Source organism: Salmo salar, chromosome 14 (genome assembly GCF_965601325.2).
Source record: "Salmo salar chromosome 14, fSalSal1, whole genome shotgun sequence".
In the NCBI taxonomy this organism is placed as follows: Eukaryota; Metazoa; Chordata; class Actinopteri; order Salmoniformes; family Salmonidae; genus Salmo; species Salmo salar.
The window spans coordinates 7785331-7805074 of NC_138304.1; the positions used below are offsets into that span (position 1 = coordinate 7785331).

At 40.2% G+C, this 19744-nt stretch overlaps 1 protein-coding gene across 32 annotated transcripts in view; it reads right to left on the reverse strand.

Moving 5' to 3' along the window:
• LOC106568684 (discs large homolog 1-like protein) overlaps window positions 1–19744 on the reverse strand; it is a 338585-nt gene that overhangs the window by 154305 nt on the left and 164536 nt on the right. For 22 of the 32 annotated variants that reach the window (XM_014139222.3, XM_014139214.3, XM_014139211.3 and 19 more), the window contains 3 exons: window positions 15463–15564; window positions 14773–14826; window positions 4793–4843 (listed from right to left, as the gene is read on the reverse strand). In XM_014139222.3, coding sequence (XP_013994697.2) covers window positions 4793–4843; window positions 14773–14826; window positions 15463–15564 — 207 coding nt within the window. Of the gene's footprint in view, window positions 1–4792; window positions 4844–14772; window positions 14827–15462; window positions 15565–17998; window positions 19131–19744 lie in introns of those variants that run through there. The other 10 variants (XM_014139219.3, XM_014139236.3, XM_014139235.3 and 7 more) reach the window with 2 other exon arrangements.

Genomic DNA, 19744 nt, shown 5'->3' on the forward strand with positions numbered 1-19744 from the left:
TGGTAATTAGGCTTCTCTAAGCTCTGATGCTGCTGATAGTCATTAGTCGCCCACCAAACTTGCTAACTGTCTGGTACTCAGCACTATATTGTCCCTCTAATCACTCTGATATCAATGCAAATGTCATTGAAAATCAAATCAAACACTTATACCCTGACTACACCGCTCGCGTTGCAAAATAAATGTAGGAATCTATATTATTCAATTATTGCACCCACACTGTTCGCGCGAGCCAATGAGCGTCTGCGTTGCCAAGGGCTAAAACAGAAGTCAGTTCTATTTGTGACGCAGATCGCGTTGCATGTCCTGCCTCTCCAATCTCCTCATTGGTTTATAGAAGCAGGTACCCACGTGCCATCTCCTCATTGGTTATAACCACGTGGGTGACTGAAAGACAAACGAGGTCGGTGGTGGTAATGCACCTAATTTAGGAAAGTTACCAATCGTAATAAAAAGTCCAGAGAAGAAAAGGTCTGGAAGGAGGAGAGATGACTAGAAACGATTCGGTTGACCATGTTATGTGTGGATTAATTGTCGGAGTAGAGGACCTTGTGCATTTCAGGTAAAATAACAACTCAATGTTTTTATCCCAGGACAAATTAGCTAGCAACAGCAAGCTAGCTAAATAGGACAAATTAGCTAGCAAGTGCAAGCTAGCTAGCTAAATTGCCATAAATGTTTAATGCTTTTCGACCTGTCCCCAAATTACTGTAATTGGTTCAGAGTTTGTTTTGATATTTTAACCTTCATGTCGTGATCGCATTTGGTGTGGGGGCACAAAATACATTTCTGCACGATGGTGCGCACGCGCACAGACGATTTGGGTTCCGTGTTGAGAACCCATGAGCTCATATTGCGCAACATTTCCATAGGCTACGCAATTGCCTGAGAACCTCTATTTAAAAGAGGAGGATACCATCAGCTTTCTATAGTCTAGGCCTACTATATTTATTTCTCAACTTTCTTAACATTAAGCACATTGATTATTTTTACAACAGGAGTATAGCCTACCTGGCTGGCATGAAAATGAACCCCGCGAAAAGCATACTCCATTTACTATTTAAGTGCATAGATGACATGTATTGTTTTCCGCTGCCCCTGTTTTGATACAAGTGCATGATAATGGTCAATTGTAAATCAAAACGAATTTCACACATATATTATTTAGTATATGTAAAGACAATATTAAATCAAGAATAGTGTAATGGCGGACAATATTAGCCTATCACTTGTGAATGACGCCCAGCTTAAGGCAAACAGCGCATTTTGTTTTTGCAACTTTTACAAATCATAGTCGCACATCGCCTAGCCCATAAGCTTATACATTTTAACCTGTTAGGGCTAGGGGGCAGCATTTGCACGTCTGGATAAAAAAAATGTACCCGATTTAATCTGGTTACTAATCCTACCCAGTAACTAGAATATGCATATACTTATTATATATGGATAGAAAACACTCTAAAGTTTCTAAAACTGTTTGAATGGTGTCTGTGAGTATAACAGAACTCATTTGGCAGGCAAAACCCTGAGACATTTTCTGACAGGAAGTGGATACCTGATGTGTTGTATTGACTTTAAACCTATCCCATTGAAAAACACAGGGGCTGAGGAATATTTTGGCACTTCCTATTGCTTCTGAGATCTGACCGAACAAGAGCCATGGAACGATGATGTCCCATTAGACACCTGGCGCGCGAGTTCATGTTGGGTACCCTCGTTCCAATACGTTATAAAAGAGTATGCATTCGTCCACCTTGAATATTATTCATGTTCTGGTTAAAAAAGGCCCTAATGATTTATGCTATACAACGTTTGACATGTTTGAACGAACGGAAATATATTTTTTCCCCTCGTTCATGACGAGAAGTCCGGCTGGCTTAGATCATGTGCTAACAAGACGGAGATTTTTGGACATAAATGATGAGCTTTTTTGAACAAAACTACATTCGTTATGGACCTGTGATACCTGGAAGTGACATCTGATGAAGAGAATCAAAGGTAATGGATTATTTACATAGTATTTTCGATTTTAGATCTCCCCAACATGACGTCTAGTCTGTATCGCAACGCGTATTTTTCTGGGCGCAGTGCTCAGATTATTGCAAAGTGTGATTTCCCAGTAAGGTTATTTTTAAATCTGGCAAGTTGATTGCGTTCAAGAGATGTAAATCTATAATTCTTTAAATGACAATATAATATTTTACCAATGTTTTCTAATTTTAATTATTTAATTTGTGACGCTGACTTGACTGCCGGTTATTGGAGGGAAACGATTTCCTCAACATCAATGCCATAGTAAAACGCTGTTTTTGGATATAAATATGAACTTGATAGAACTAAAAATGCATGCATTGTCTAACATAATGTCCTAGGAGTGTCATCTGATGGAGATTGTAAAAGGTTAGTGCATCATTTTAGCTGGTTTTATGGTTTTGGTGACCCTGTCTTTGACTTGACAAAACATTACACACAACTCTTGTAAATGTACTGTCCTAACATCCTCTAAATTTATGCTTTCGCCGTAAAACCTTTTTGAAATCGTAAAACGTGGTTAGATTAAGGAGATGTTTATCTTTCAAAAAGTGTAAAATAGTTGTATTTTTGAAAAATTAGAATTTTGACATTTATTTGGATTCAAATTTGCCGCTCTTGAAATGCACCTGCTGTTGATGGAGTGCACCACGGGTGGCACGCTAGCGTCCCACCTAGCCCATAGAGGTTAATAAGGTTTGTATCACAACTAAAGCGCCAAATAACTTCTTAAAATGAAGAACATTAATCCGCTTTACAATGGGTGTAGAGCCTAAATGACATACATACGCAGCGCGTGAGTTTTAAGTTTGGGGAAAATAATTTTCACCATAAAAAAAGCACCTTTATAATAAAAGCAATACATGCATAATCACATTTGTGGTCACTTTTGAGAATGGTGTTGTCCTGCTAAAGGAAACATTCGTGTTTAAAGCCTACTGCCTTTATTCGAAGAAATAGCCTAGTAGTTTATCAATATTTTAAGCTAAACGTTCTCATCTGTTGCGTCAGGCTCATTGCTTAAAACAAGTTTTTTGATACTAGTGGAGGTATTCATTTGGAATCTATCGCATCCCACAACTGTCCTAGACTATGTTTGGAATATTTATTTCTCGCACAGAACAGAGTAGCTCAACTTTTGTACTATGGGGATAGTAGATTGACATAGGCTAGCGCTTTTGCTGTTCGTTCGACCAACTCATCTTGTTGGCTTACGAAAAGTAATTGTGGACAGTTCTTCCAATATCTTCAATATGCGCCTCGGAATTGTATAAGTACGTGCACAGTTGTGTCCCCGATGTGTCCATCTTCACTTGTAGCCTGTGAGAAAGACCCTATCACATGACGGAGAGCCATGTGAGTGAAAGGTGCTTTGGCACGCTGACGGGAGAAGGGAATTATAATTATTATATTCAGCCCAAGAGCACAACAGTCACTTTCCGCAAAATACATGGATTTTTTTTAATGGGGCATTACGGCCAGACAAAGGGGATGCAGCCGGGATATTTGAGGCATTATCAAGTGCTTGTCAAATTGTGTGTGAGAGACTGATGAAGTGGGTACAGCCTTCCCAAAAAACAAAGCAGAGATCATGCCGTTCATCAAATTATTTCAAATCCTTGTTAGTCGCATCATGCAGCCTTAGAATGTATTAAAAATCAAAACATTTAGCCCAACATTTGTATCACAAATAAAGTTACATTAATAACTCTAAATTAAGCACATAGTAGTACCTGTGTCTTTGTTAAGCGCTCAACACAAAATAGCAGCATGTGCGCATGTCCCTCAAATTGTTTTGGAGAAAATTTCCTTTCAATATAATTCAGCTATGTTCAATTGTATTCTTCATACTATAAAATAATGACACGGAATTCTAAGTAAATCTTGTCTGCTAAATGAACTAGGGTAGCCCATAGCCATATGGCATAGCCAGATCAGGGCCTAACATAAGGACAACTTGGAGTATGCTATTCTGTTCTTCTGAAATAGACTACATTTTCATCATATCCTGTTTGTTTAGACCTGTTTAAAATAAATAATGGGTTTATTGTGATGGTGTAGGTTATATTAAATGGACTTAAACTTTTTAAAATGTGGATGTTCCAAAGGTCTGTATCAGTGTCTTGTAGGCTCTGTGTGGAAGCCAGGAGATGCTAAATGTGCTTATGTTCATTAACGGTCAATTATCGTGAGACCGGAAGTTATTTGCTTGACAACATTTCATGAACGCAACAGCGCTAGCTGTGAGTGTGTATAATACAAAAGAGATGCAAATTGTACCCTTTGAGGGCCAGCGTGGGTGCAGGCCTTTTCTTCGGGCAAGCAGAAACGCACCCGATTTGACCATATCCTCAATCATAGTCTACAATAAAGACTGATTTGTAAAATGTAGTCTTATTGCTTGGCCGAAGTAAAAGCCTGCACCCACAACGGCCCTCAAAGTGTAAGATACCACCCCCCCCACCACCAATTTGGAGGGCATACCATGTCAGACATGAACATTACACACACGCTACTTTCTAATACAATCGAAAGGACTGTAGTACTTCCATTGTAAGTACGTAAAAGTACTTTACTGTATGTATCTTGTACTGAACCACTTCAATATAGTGACAGAAGAGGACATGTGTTGCTGCTGTGCAAAGAATATGGGTGATTCCCCATATAGTGCATTACTTTTGACCAGGACCCATAGGGCCATTTAGGAAGCAACGGTTGTGAATTAAAACATTTTTTTTAAAGAAAGAGACAGTCCCCTTACCCGTTCGAGCGTGATCTCCTCATATTCATAATCCGCTTCTGTTCCGTTTACCTGGAAGGGGGAGAGGGAATGACACATTTTATCTGCTGAAGTTTGTTAGCTACTAGTGACTACTTGTAACAAGTGACTACTACTAACAGTGACTCCTAAAGAGTCAATGCAGAGCAATGAAGGTTTCACATCTTTCAGAACAAGACATTTCCTCTCCCAAACTGAGCCTTTTTGGTACCTGTTTGTGTTTTCAAGTTCAAAACCTTTATGTCCTCATAAAAGGTACTGTATGTTGAAGGGGAATGTAAAAAAAAAAAGAAAAAAAGATGAGACAAAAGCCTTTCCTCTTCTGTACCACAATTCAAGTGAGATGCACTCGAGCTCTGGAAATACAGAATTTTCAAAAGGAAGACCACCAAAAAATGTGCAACATTTGATGTTACTTCACCTGTGCTATAGACAGTGAGAAAGCCAGGTTGTGTTTGAGATTGACTATATTCCAGTCAGGCTGCACAGTGCACCAGATGTTTAAGTATTTTAGAATGCTATAGTAGTCTGCTGCGCGGCCTGCACAGCCCGACCGTCATGTATAATAGTCCATCTAAAACGCTCCAGGGTGAAGTTTCCGCTAGATCTAGGATCAGCTTCCTCACCCCCAATCCTAACCATATTTTAGAGAAAATGCAAAACTGACCCAAGACCAGCATCTAGGGTAAAATTTCACCCTACACCATCTCAAAACACCAAGACCACAACTGGCTGTATTGACTCCTGCTACCCAGTCAGATGAGTGGACTGGTAAACAGGCGGAATACATTGATAGTGGTAAACGTGTGGGGAGTACTGTGTGTTGTGCCCTTGGTGAGGCACTTAACTGTATCGGTAAGGTCTTAACTAAGCTAGTAAGTCACCAACCTGTACTCTGTCCCCTAAGTCACAAATAGCTAGAACGAATGTGGTTTAGTTTAAATTGACGTAACTGATATGCTGAAGAGGATAATACGTGTAAAAAAGGCATCTGAAATTGAAATTACAGTCCCTAGTATAGTCTTTGGAACTGATAAAGAATAGCTTCTGGAGTCTGTGGAACTACATAGCTAACTATCATGTGTAGGCAGAAGAATTTCCATTCAACCAAATCGACAATAGTGTCAATAGTAATTCCAAAGCCATTTCCTGTCCACTCCCACTGTTCAGCTACCCCCTGAGCTTCTCTCACACACACACACACACCCATGCTGGGCATCCAGTAACATACATGCATACTTAGATAATATTACAGATACAGTATTCATCCATGTATAATAAGTGTGCATATTAGTAGCTACTTATGCCCTCTTACACATATATATGACCTATGTGAAGTACTTTATTCACATGAAGAGCAACATAGACGGTTGCCCACTGTTATTGCGGAAAAATAGGAGGACTCCATCCAGCAAAGTACCTCGAGCAACAGCATTTCCTTAACTGACTTTGGGTTCGTCAAAGGGTAAAGCTTTCGTTAGACTTGCTAGTATGACCCATAGAGACCCTATAATTAAGATTTACGAAATCAAGAAGACAGTCCAAAAAGTGATTTATTAGGGTGGCAATATTCCAGTAACTTTCCCCAGAATCAAGAGTGAATAAGTAGGAAATCAGGAATATTCCAACACAGATTTCTGGAAGACATAAGAATTTTTACATTAACCGTTACTCTCTCGCGGGAATTCCACTAACGGTCCGTATGTAGCTAAACGTAGCTGCTGCTCATTCCATTTGCTCGAAAATTGATTAATGGTTAAAAAAAGTAAGGCCCGCATCCATAGAGACACATACCAGCTCTACTGGTAGTACTGCTACTACCAGCAGTACTACACCTGCACCTGTCGACGACACAAGTTGTTCTGCTTCCACGAGCACATCCAATGCTAGCATCAGTAATTCTACATTTGTTGTTATCCCAGCTAGCACGGACACTGACAGTTGTGAATCTGATGCAGCCGAAGAGCTACTGCCCCCATACCCGGGAAAGCACCGAACAATAGACAGGGACGTTGGACCATCGAAGAGGCTCAAATATTTGTATTTTATTTCACCTTTATTTAACCAGGTAGGCAAGTTGAGAACAAGTTCTCATTTACAATTGTGACCTGGCCAAGACAAAGCACGCAGTTTGACACATACAACAACTCAGTTACACATGGAGTAAAACAAACATACAGTCAATAATATAGTAGAAAAAGAAGTCTATATATAAAGTGAGCAAATTAGGTGAGATATGATGAGAACTACATTGATTTGGGGTTCACTTATGCTAGGGGAATAGGCCAAAAAAATATATACAGACAATGCCTTCATCAAACAACACCGTTTCACAACGCATCAGTGACATGGCAGGAGATGTTTTGAAACAATTACTGCTTCACATACAAGCCAGTGAATTCTATGCGTTACAGCTGGATGAGTCAACAGACGTGGTGGGCCTGGCACAGCACAGTATATGTCCGTTACGTTTATGGGGGGTCAATTAAGGAAGACATCCTCTTCTACAAACCACTGGAAACCAGGACAACAGGAGACAATATGTTTTAAGTACTGGACGTCTTTGTGACATCAAATGGACATTGGTGGTCAAGATGTGTTGGTATCCCACGACAGGGAGATAGAGTGGAGTGGTGCTGCCGACGCTACTTGGGTACACTGCAGCACTAATCTAGAGGCTCTTGCTTCCAAGGGAATGCCTGACAGCTTGAAAGACGTTTTGGACACTACAGTGAAAATGGTTAACTTTGTTAAAGCAAGGCCCCTGAACTCTTGTGTGTTTTCTGCATTCTGAAATTAAATAGGCTGTAACTATCTAACGCTTTTACAACATACAGAAGTGTGCAGGTTATCAAGGGGCAAAGTATTTACACGTTTTTTTAAAATTGAGAGACGAGCTTAAAGTTTTCTTCATTGAGCATAATTTTCACTTGTCTGACTGCTTGCATGATGACGAGTTTCTCACACGACTGGCCTAACTTGGTGATGTTCTTTATGGCCGGAATGATCTGAAACTAGGATTTACAGTGACTCTCTGAACTTTTTTCAATGTGCGGGACAAAGTTGAGGCTATGATTAAGAAGTTGGAGCTCTTCTCTGTCTGCATTAACAAGTACAACACACAAGTCTTTCCACCATTGTATGATTTTTTTGTGTGAAAATGAACTCAAGCTTACGGACAATGTCAAATGTGATATAGCGAAGCACCTGAGTGAGTTGGGTGCGCTATTACGCAGGTACTTTCCTGAAACAGATGACGCAAACAACTGGATTCGTTATCCCTTTCATGCCCTGCCTCCAGTCCACTTACCGATATCTGAACAAGAGAGCCTCATCAAAATTGCAACAAGCGGTTCTGTGAAAATTGAATTTAATCAGAAGTTACTGCCAGATTTCTGGATTGGGCTGCGCTCAGAGTATCCTGCCTTTGCAAATTGACTGATGGCAAATTGACTGATGCCCTTTGGAACCATGTACCTATGTGAGAGTGAATTCTCGGCCCTCACTAGCATGAAAACTTTAAGCACCAGCTGTCAGAGCAGCTCACAGATCACTGCACCTGTACATAGCCCATCTGTAAATAGCCCATCCAATTACCTCATCCCCATAATGTATTTATTTATTTATCTTGCTCCTTTGCACCCCAGTATCTCTACTTGCACATCTACCATTCCAGTGTTTAATTGCTATATTGTAATTACATGGCCTATTTATTGCCTTAACTTACCTCATTTGCACTCACTGTATATAGACTTTCTGTTTTCTTTTGTTCTACTGTATTATTGACTGTATGTTTTGTTTATTCCATGTGTAACTCTGTGTTGTTGTATGTGTCGAATTGCTATGCTTTATCTTGGCCAGGTTGCAGTTGCAAATGAGAACTTGTTCTCAACTAGCCTACCTGGTTAAATAAAGGTGAAATAAAAAAAATAAACAGGCACAGACTGTGTGTGGAAAATGATTTAAGACAGACTCTCTCCAATACAACCCAACATTGCAGAGTTATGTGCATCCTTTCAAGCACACCCTTCTCATTAACCTGTATTGAGTTATTCACCATTTTCGATGAACAAATAAGGTTTTATATGTAAGATGGCTAAATAAAGAGCAAAATGATTGATTATTATTATTTGTGCCCTGGTCCTATAAGAGCTCTTTGTCACTTCCAACGAGCCGGGTTGTGACAAAAACTCACACCCATTATTTGTTTAATAAATGGATCACACAGTGTGTGTGTGGCAGGCTTACAATAATGGAAAAAAACAACATTTGAAAGTGCGCTGACCCTGGTGCTATGGGGTACACAGCTGGAGGTTGAATGTTTGAAGGCGTACGGGACTATAAAAAGTTTGGGAACCAGTGATCTAGACTCTAGAGTTTGAGTTCAATATCATAATAGAAAGTCTAGTAAGAGGTTTTAGGTGCGGAAGACTATAAGATAGAAGGCCCCATTCTGCAGTCAATTTACGCTCTGAAGCCATCTGAAGCTTTTTAGTCTGCGTGTTTAAAATCTGAACACAATCACACATTTTAATTCATGAAGTGACATAACAGGTTGGCAGGACGGTCTAGTTGCTTGTTTCAAACTACTGAAACATTCATGTGGATTGTGCTAAATACTGAACATAAGGGGAAAAACTGCACGTCTGAGCTAATGTGTGTATATAAATAATTGAAGGAAGTCACGGTGTTCGTCCTGGAATTGCCAACGTCTGCATCCCAAATGGCACCCTATTCCCTGTATAGTGCACTACCTTTGACCAAAAGTACTGCACTAAATAGGGTGCCAACGGCTTTGAACCCTGCCACTTCGCACTCTAATGTTACTGTGCATAGAGACCTGCCTGAGTGAGAGCTTCAAGTCGACGATGCACTCTATTTTTTTTATATAACTACACAAAAATAAACGCAACACGTTTTATGAGCTGAAATAAAAGATCCCAGAAATGTTCCATAAGCACAAAAAGTTTATTTCTCTCCAATTTTGTGCACAAATTTATTTACATCCCTGTTAGTGAACATTTCTCCTTTGCCAAGAAATAATCCATCCAGGTGTGGCATATCAAGAAGCTGATTAAACGGCATGATCATTACATAGGTGCAACTTGTGCTGGGGACAATAAAAGGCTACTAAAATGTGCAGTTTTATCAAACAACACAGTGCCACAGACGTCAAGTTTTGAGGGAGCATGCAATTGGAATGCCCACCAGAGCTGTTGCCAGACAATTGAATGTTAATTTCTCTAACATAAGCTGCCTCCAACGTCGTTTTAGAGAATTTGACAGCATGTCCAACTGGCCTCACAACCGCAGACCACGTGTATGGCGTTGTGTGGATGAGCAGTGTGCTGATGTCAACGTTGTGAACAGATTGCCCGATGGTGGCAGTGGAATTATGGTATGGGCAGGCACAAGCTACAGACAACTAACAAAATAGCATTTTATTGAAGGCAATTTGAATGCACAGATATACTGTGACGAGATCCTGAGGCCCATTATTCTGTCATTCATCCGCCGCCATCAACTCATGTTTCAGCATGATAATGCACAGCCCCATGTTGCAAGGATCTGTACACAATTCCTGGAATCTGTAAATGTCCAACTTCTTCCATGGCCTGCATACTCACCAGACATGTCACCCATTGAGCATGTTTGGGATGCTTCGGATTGACGTGTATAACAGCGTGTTCCAGGTACTGTTCCAGATACTGACAGGTATTCTGATACCTTTGCATATCTGTATTCCCAGTCATGAAATCCATAGATTAGGGCCTAATGAACGCATTTCAATTGACTGATTTCCTTATATGAACTGTAACTCAGTAAAATCTTTGAAATTGTTGCATGTTGCGTTTATATTTTTGTTCAGTATATATTTGTTTATTTTATTTGTATTTTTAGATATATACAAACTTATACATACGAACAACAACTTAGAGTCAAACATCTCATCTGCCCAGACCTGCATGCTCACACCCCCATCCCTAGTGTCTGCATTAGTTTTCCATTTGCATCAATTTGTCTTTCCATGGTCGCCCATGCTATTTCAATAATAAATCATTCGATTTTTCGATTGTGTTAATGATTTCCAAGTTTTTATAAAATTTTTGTCAAGATGAGTGATGAGAAGAGAATCCATTGGGTATCTCACTACACCACCATATGCCATGTCATGAAATATGCAGACAAACGGATTAAAAGTTTACATTGCAATACTCCTGACAGCCAACTTCCTAGCTTCGACCCACAACTACCGGACTTCATAGCATTCCCAGGAAGCATGAATATGTGCAACTCATTCTACACTTGACATGATTCTGCCATTGTGGTATAGAATTAGTGAATTATGTCTCTTGTATAATAAATTCTATACATTAGTTTATACTGGATTAAGCATACATTTTCATAAACAAATTTTGTTAGTTATGCTCCAACTTCCCCTCCATTTTATGGCAACATCAGTTCCTTTGAAGTCTTGGTTCCAATAGTTAATATTTTTTGTCAGTTGGATATACTCTGGAAGGTTTTGTATATCTTCCCTATCATATGAACATCCTTTTCAGACTCAAATAAGATGCCATGAAGGTTGCTCTGTTTTAAAAAATATATATAATCAACATTTCGTGATATGTAACTTTTAAGTTGCATGTATTTGAAACCATCTACATTGGTCAATCCAAAATTACTTTTTAATTATGTCATGGCAATAAAAGTATTTCCTGTTACCAAGTCATTTACAGACCAAGCACTCTTTCACCAACCATCATTAGTCTCCATGTGTTTTGTACCCTACATTAGCAGAGCTATAGCTCTAAACATGCCACGGCACCTTGGATTATTCCCTATTTAGTGCACTACTTTTGACCAGTGCCCTATGGGATTTAATTATTATTCAGTTGAATTTGCTTTACACTGCAAGCATTGTTTTTGTGGAGCATTTGAATCCAAATGTGCATTGCCGCAGTTCAAGAAGAATGTTGCTTTGACTTGATTCGATTGAATAGGGCCTGGGATGCTAACACAATGGACTGCAGCTTTCTTCCCAGCAGTACTGAGGAACAATGGCACACAAGAGCTGCTTCAGTCTAGGCTCATGGTTCTCTTTCTCAACATTTCTACGGAAAAATTGGGATATTTTTTGTGACTTTTTGTGATATACTGTACTATTAGCTGATATGAATGAGATTAAATATCAACACGCAGATCACCATGCTTCTTCCAATTGTAGTGCAGGAAATTACAGCCCAAAGTTGGCTTCATTGTAAAAAAAGATCATTCACACAATAAAACGTAATCTTTTTGATGATCTAAATTTGAGTTAAACGTGTTATTAAATACCTACATACAGTAGGTAGCTCCATTCCATAACTCTGATGGAGGCCAGCTTGACCTGGGTCGTGTTCACTAGGCACCAAAGGGAAGATAGGGGACAAACAGGGAAGGACTATCTGGACCTATCCAATAGGACTATCTGGACCTATTTATTTTCCATTTCAAAACGTTTTGCTACGGTGTGCCCTACTAATCACAACCCAGTTAGAAGGGCAACAAGAAAAGTCCTATGCTAGTAGGGATGAAGTATGCCAGGTGGCTACTGTACGTTTTATTTTTTTTTCTACTTTCATAGTTTGATGCTTTTGTTTCTCCCCGAAATGAAAACTCTGCATGTTTGGAAAGTGACGAAATCACCACCATCTTGAGTGGCCCAATTAATGGAGAGCCTTAACCTCTGATCTCTGTTCAGACTCGGGAGATGAACAATTAAAATGAACTGGTGAGTTGCGGTCAGGGGGGGATGTGTGCCCCGTTGTAGTCATACTGCAATTGTGTTGGGAGCAGATTTGATTGCCGTCCACACACACGTACAGTACCTACAAACACGGGCATACACACAGGAGTATGTGTGTGTGTGTAGGCTATTTCCATGACATTGACTGACCAGGTGAATCCAGGTAAAAGCTATGATCTCTTATTGATGTCACTTGTTAAATCCACTTCAATCAGTAGATATTAAGGGGAGGAGACAGGTTAACCTGTCTGGGCTAGGGGCAGTATTTTCACAGCCGGATGAAAAACGTACCCAATTTAAACAGGTTACTACTCTGGCCCAGAAACTAGAATATGCATAGTATTAGTAGATTTGGATAGAAAACACTCTGAAGTTTCTAAAACTGTTTGAATGGTGTCTGTGAGTATAACAGAACTGATATGGCAGGCAAAAACCTGATAAAAAGTCAACCAGGAAGTGGAGGATCTGAGAATTGTAGTTCTTCTTTCTAGTCCCTTTCAAAACTACAGTATCCGTGGGGTTACGTTGCACTTCCTAAGGCTTCCATTGGCTGTCTAAAGCCTTCAGAAAGTGGTTTGAGCATTCCCCTGTTACTGGGCAGATAATAGGAGCTCAGTTACAGAGTGGTCTGCCTGGCAACAAAGGGATTGGATATGCGCGGTCACGCAAGCACGCTGTTCCTTCTTTTTCTCCTTGAATGAATACGCTATTGTCCGGTTGGAATATTATCGCAATTTGACGTTAAAAATACCATAAAGATTGATTTTTAACAGTGTTTGACATGCTTCTAAGTATGGTAATGGAACATTTTGACTTTTCGTCTCTGGTTCAGCGCTCGCGCGTTATGCCTTTGGATAAGTGATCTGTACGCACAAACAAAACGGAGGTATTTGGACATAAATATGGATTATTTGGAACAAAAACAACATTTCTTGTGGAAGTAGCAGTCCTGGGAGTGCATTCTGACGAAGATCAGCAAAGGTAAGAGAATATTTCTAATACTAATTCTGAGTTTAGGTTGCCCCGAACTTGGTGGGTGTCTGAATAGCTCACCGTGATGGCTGAGCTATGTACTCAGAATATTGAAAAATGTGCTTTCTCCGTAAAGCTATTTTAAAATCTGACACAGCGGTTGCATCCAGGGGTAGTCTATCTATAATTCTTTAAATAATTGTTATATATTTTGTCAACGTTTATGATGAGTATTATTGTAAATTGATGTGCATATTCACCGGACGTTTTGGTGGGAATACATTTTCTGAACATCACGCGCCAATGTAAAATGCTGTTTTTGGATATAAATATGAACTTTATCGAACAAAACATACATGTATTGTGTAACATAATGTCCTAGGAGTGTCATCTGATGAAGATCGTCAAAGGTTAGTGCTTCATTTAGCTGTGTTTTGGGTTTTATTGACACATGTCCTTGCTTGGAAAATGGCTGTGTGATTATTTTTGTCTATGTACTCTCCTAACATAATCTAATGTTTTGCTTTCGCTGTAAAGCCTATTTGAAATCGGACAATGTGGTTACATCAAGGAGAAGTGTATCTTTAAAATTGTGTAAAATAGTTGTATGTTTGAGAAAGTTGAATTATGACATTTTGTTGTTTTTGAATTTGCCGCCCTGATATTTCACTGGCTGTGTCCCGCAGGTTAGCGTCCCACCTAGCCCATAGAAGTTAAAGAAGGATTTTTAAGCCTTGAGACAACTGAGACTTGGATTGTGTATATGTGCAACTCAATATTAGGAAGGTGTTCCTAATGTTTGGTATACTCAGTGTATATACTTGTTGTACATGTGTACACACATTGACACACACACACAAACCATAATTTCAAACAGCATTCAATTTTGGATTACAACAAAATTATATTAGCATTTTTGCATGATACAGTTACACAAAAACCTAATTATTTAACTCATAAAAGCATGTGATCACACCTCATGTCAAATTTCAACACCTTATTTAATCAAAATTCTTATTGTTTTGCTCACTGTAACCTCAGGGAAGAGTAACAAAACAGACCTTTTTGGGGATTTTGAATGATAGCTAACTACATCACGACCATTATTAGAAGTATCCAACAGACAACCCAGACATTGTGGTGAAGATTTACATCACAAAATAATATAATTGTGTATTTCATTAAAAAGGTTTGAACTTACATATGGAGGCGTGTCCAAACTGTCTGTATTAACCACGACAGGGGGAGGGTTCGCCTAAAAAGAGGGGGAAAAAAGACCTTAGGACCTCAGGATTGCATGTCCCGAGACATTTCCCAAAGCATTCCCACAAATCTGCCATTTCCATTACACTTGGGGATACAATGTAAATTCACATAGAAATGTACAATAAAATAAAATGTAACGTCTCATATCCACCATACAGAAAGAGAAGGCATCAGTCACTTACTCTCCTCATGTTGCTACAGAAACAAATAAGTAAAAAAGGATAGCGACTGGCTTTCATCAGAGATTACTAGGGCAGATGAGCATACGTACATTGCATTTTACACTGCGGAATATGCAATGCTGAAGCATAAAGGCTAAATAAATCAAATTAAGTCCTCCAGGCTTGTGTCGGTGGTGCTCACCACTCTCCCCCCCCCCCCGGGCTGGCACGAAAATGGGTTGTTTAGAGTCAAAAGGGGAAAGTGTGGAACAATCCATCTCTCGCTCGCTCTGTATGCGTCTTTCTCCCTCACTCACTTGTTCTCACTGTAATCTCCTAACTCCATCAAAGCAAACAGTGGAATGGCAGGGATTTTAAAAAAAACATATACAACACAAAATTACCAACTACAGAAAAATAAATGACAGGTGCTTGTGGAAGAAAAAAAAAGTGAGAAAAAAAACCTGTGACGTCGGAGGAAGGATGACAGGAGCGGTCTCAGCTGGGATGGGCGAGATTGGGATCACGGGGATTATGGGAGAGGAAGGCGGGGCGGCATCTGTCTGCTAAACAATAGCAGGGGATGGGTCAGAGGTCAGAAAAACAGTGCAACACAGATGAACACCATAGGCTGCTTCCCTAATGGCACCATCTTCCCTACATAGTGCAATACTTTAAATCAGGGCTCTGTTTAAAAGAAGTGAACTAAAAAGGGAATAGGGTGCCATTTGGGATGCAGCCCAAGGGAATGTGGATGTGGGAGGGAGGATGAAAGGATGGAGGTGTGTGTGTGTGTGTGTGTACACAATCTCCAAATCCCAATGGGACAATGAGGCACAGTGGGGGGTTGGCCTCAACAGATGCCCGTTTCGTGCTTATTGAAAAATATAGAAATGTCAATCTCCAAATGTAGCTAGATGCAATATTAACACCTAAAACATATCTCACTTTGTGAGGGGTGCTTTTAGGGGTTAAAGAACTCCACAGGCATAGTACAGTGCCTGCTGAAATATAAATGTTGCCAAATTTGATTGTGATGTTGCCTGATTTGATTGTGATTCTTACGGAAGCTGTAGCATTCATCCCAAGCAGGGCACAGAGCATATGATTAAAAGTATTGTGGAGTTGAACTAGCATACACAATGTGTGTCTCAATGCATCGTTCTCAGAAGAGAAACCCTGTCACGTTATGTAGTAGTTCCAATGCAGTGAATGCATCCAAGTTTCAGTTTCAAGTTTTAATGTCACATGCACAAGTACAGTGAAATGTCTTTCTTACGAGTTCCAAAGCCAACAATGCAGTAATCAATACATATAGAAGCCCCGTTATCCATGTCAGCAAAAGGCCGAACAGTGTCCTCTAAGATTGTGTCTCATTCTGTGGCAGCAATTGTACTGGGACAGCAAAATAATACATTTCCATACAGGGTTCAACTGTAGCAGCAAGTGATACCTGTCCCATATAACATTATGGATTTTGTATAACAGTGGGTACATCTGTTGCTCTGAGGGAAGTTGCCAGTCTTTTTCTTGTATTATGGCATTGTACCCTTCTGTTACATTTCCGTCAGCGAAGACATCAGGAGGCTTTCCCAATGTGAATCAATAAACACCCTAGTGACCCGATTCACTCAATACCTTGTGACTCACCACAAACCCGACTGAAATGATTCAATGATGATTCATGGATTTCATTCAAAAGGAATTAAAGACCGAGTGCAGTCAAAAAGGTGATTTTCATGTGTTTTAAATTTCCATGCTATGAAGTTGGAATAATACTTTGAAATGTTTTAAATTATGATAATGCCCTTTTAGCAACAATTTTTTTAAATAAAAAAATTATTTCAGCCCATTATGGTGGGATGGAGTTTTGGCCTGCCTGGTGACATCACCAGGCGGTAAATGAGTTAATAGACCAAACCTTATTACAAGCAGGATTCATTCATACACAATTAGTTGCAAGCTATTCACATATGGTTCTATACTAACTTGAGACAACTCAAATGTTCCCACAAATCTTCCATTGACATCGATACATGTGAAAGTTCAAATTGCGAGCCAGCAACTGAAGTAGTAAGGACTCAGTCCTGTCACCTTAATTATGCAAGAGATCCATCTCATGAAGCCTGCTGTTGGCTGTATGAGGTAAGTGCAGCAGTATTTGGATATAGAGGCTTAATTGTTGTTGTGCTGCTGCTGTTGTCGCAGCAAGACCCTATTGGAAAACAGCGCTGGAGCGAAAGTGCTAAAATTAGCCCACATTGACAACATTGATCCGCAAGCCCTACTTTCAGAACTCATGCTTCAAAATCCTTTAACAATAGAGCTTAATTACTCAAAATGAATACAAACTCTCTCCATAATACGACGTACAAAAGAGCAGAGATTAGATTTCAATTGAATAAGATTGACAAGCCGTGAAATAACAACTATAGGAGTGTTAGGAAACAGTATCTTCTATATTTAGCAATTTTTTCATCTTTATTGACTGATTATTCTGAATCATTGAGCCAAAAACACTGTTTAGACCTTGCCATTGTAGAAGACAATCCTCAGACGAGAAGAACATTCAAGTACGGACAGACAACCTCTTCTCCACACTGATCAGACCCAGACAAACCTAACAGAATGTCTTTGTACAGTATCCCCAATTCCTATCGCACTGGATAACTATACTGCTTATAGATTCCCCATGCAGACATTAAGTCTGTTTCTCCCTTTTGCAGCCTCAAAGATTCATATTTGCCTTTATGAAACAAGGATATGCAGCTCTTCCAAAAAAATACAAAATGCTTAGCAAAGCTGGGAACACCTGACTCAATAACTTGCAAGATATCGTTGACACAACATTTGTCAAGTACAAATTGGGAAACTTACAGCAGCACTGCTGAGGGAGACATACCTTCTCAAAGTACACTGTATCGTGCAAGATATCCTTGACACATTTGTCAAATAAAAATGGAGAAAGCAACCACTGCTGGGAAAGGAGGTAAGACGTACCTGCTCAAAGGAGAACGGAACCCATGGGACCCGAGACCCAAGACCCATGTCGGGCCTGAGGGTGCCACCGATACCTCCGATGACTTTGGCCGTGCTCTTGGTGGGGCTCTTCTTGACGCTGTCTCGGAGGTTGATGAAGCGGCTCCTGGCTTTGCACGATGCCGGGAGCGTGCAGGAGGTAAAGGTGGCCAGGGACGAGTGAGCTGGCAGATGTTGAGCTGGCGGATGTTGAGGTGGCCGGTAAGGCTGATGCTGTAGCTGTTGTTGCTGTAGTTGTTGTTGCTGCATTTGTTGTTTCTGCTGGTGTATTTGTTGTTGCTGCATTTGATGATGATGCAATTGTTGCTGCTGCATTTGCTGGTGCTGCATGTGCTCTTGCTGCTGCATTTGTTGTTGCTGGTGCAGCTCGATGGCGTGCTGCCTTTGAAGGGGGTGCAGGTGAGCGAGGGACTCCTGGAGGTTCAGGTTGACCCGCGGTTGACAGGATACCTTGCCTGGGCTCCTCTCGCCACTACCATTCGGGGCCTTGGAGCCGTATTCGTGCATCGGGTAATACGTAGTCATTTTCTGAAACCGAGCAGAGGATGTGGAACTGAAGTTTCCCGGTTGGAGAATGAGATGAAGAGTCTAGAGGATGACGGATCTTTCGTTGCTGCTCGGGAGTGGAATTGTTCCTGTTAAGCTTCGTGCTGGCAACAGACAAAACCCAATCCTATTTCTCGGGGTTCAGCCCCCTCAACCATCTCCATCACTGCCTTGTTTCAATACTCCCTCTCCCTCAATAGTTCTCTTAACTTGCACATTCACCCCTCCCTCTACAGTATCTTGCTCTCTTCCTATTACTCACACCCTCTCATCTCCTCCTATTCTCATGCCAATTAATAGGCTCCAGTGAGTGTGGCACATGTCATAGCGGGGGGGCCCTCTCCTGGCATGAATAATCAATGTCGCCCCCGGATTCGGATACACAGCCATATATGTCATCGTCAGCAGCCCGGGAATGCGACGAGGAGTCCCTGTTGCAAGCAGGGGGAAGGGAAGGGATCCATAGCATTAATTTACATTTCATAAAAGCACCTGCTGTGGCTGGTAACTTTAGTGAAATGTGACATACACTACCATTCAAATGTTTTTGGTCATTTAGAAATGTCCTTGTTTTTGAAAGAAAGCACATTTTTTGTGCATCAAAATAATATCAAATTGATCAGAAATACAGTGTAGACATTGTCAATGTTGTAAATGACTATTGTAGCTGGAAACGGCAGATTTTTTTAATGGAATATCTACATAGGCCCATTATCAGCAACCATCACTCCTGTGTTCCAATGGCACATTGAGTTAGCTAATCCAAGTTTATCATTTGAAAAGGTTAATTGATTATTAGAAAACCCTTTTGCAATTATATAAGCACAGCTGAAAACTGTTGTCCTGCTTAAAGAAGCAATAAAACTGGAGTTCTTTAGACTAGTTGAGTATCTGGAGCATCAGCATTTGTGGGTTCGATTACAGGCTCAAAATGGCCAGAAACAAATACCTTTCTTCTGAAACTCGTCAGCCTCGTTTCCAGCTACAATCGTCATTTACAACATTAATGTCTACACTGTATTTCTGATAAATTTGATGTTATTTTAATGGACAAAAAAAATGTGCTTTTCTTTCAAAAACAAGGATATTTCTAAGTGACCCCAAACTTTTGAACGGTAGTGTACATAAATAAGATGTTCTTGAAAATGCTCAAGCTCAGGT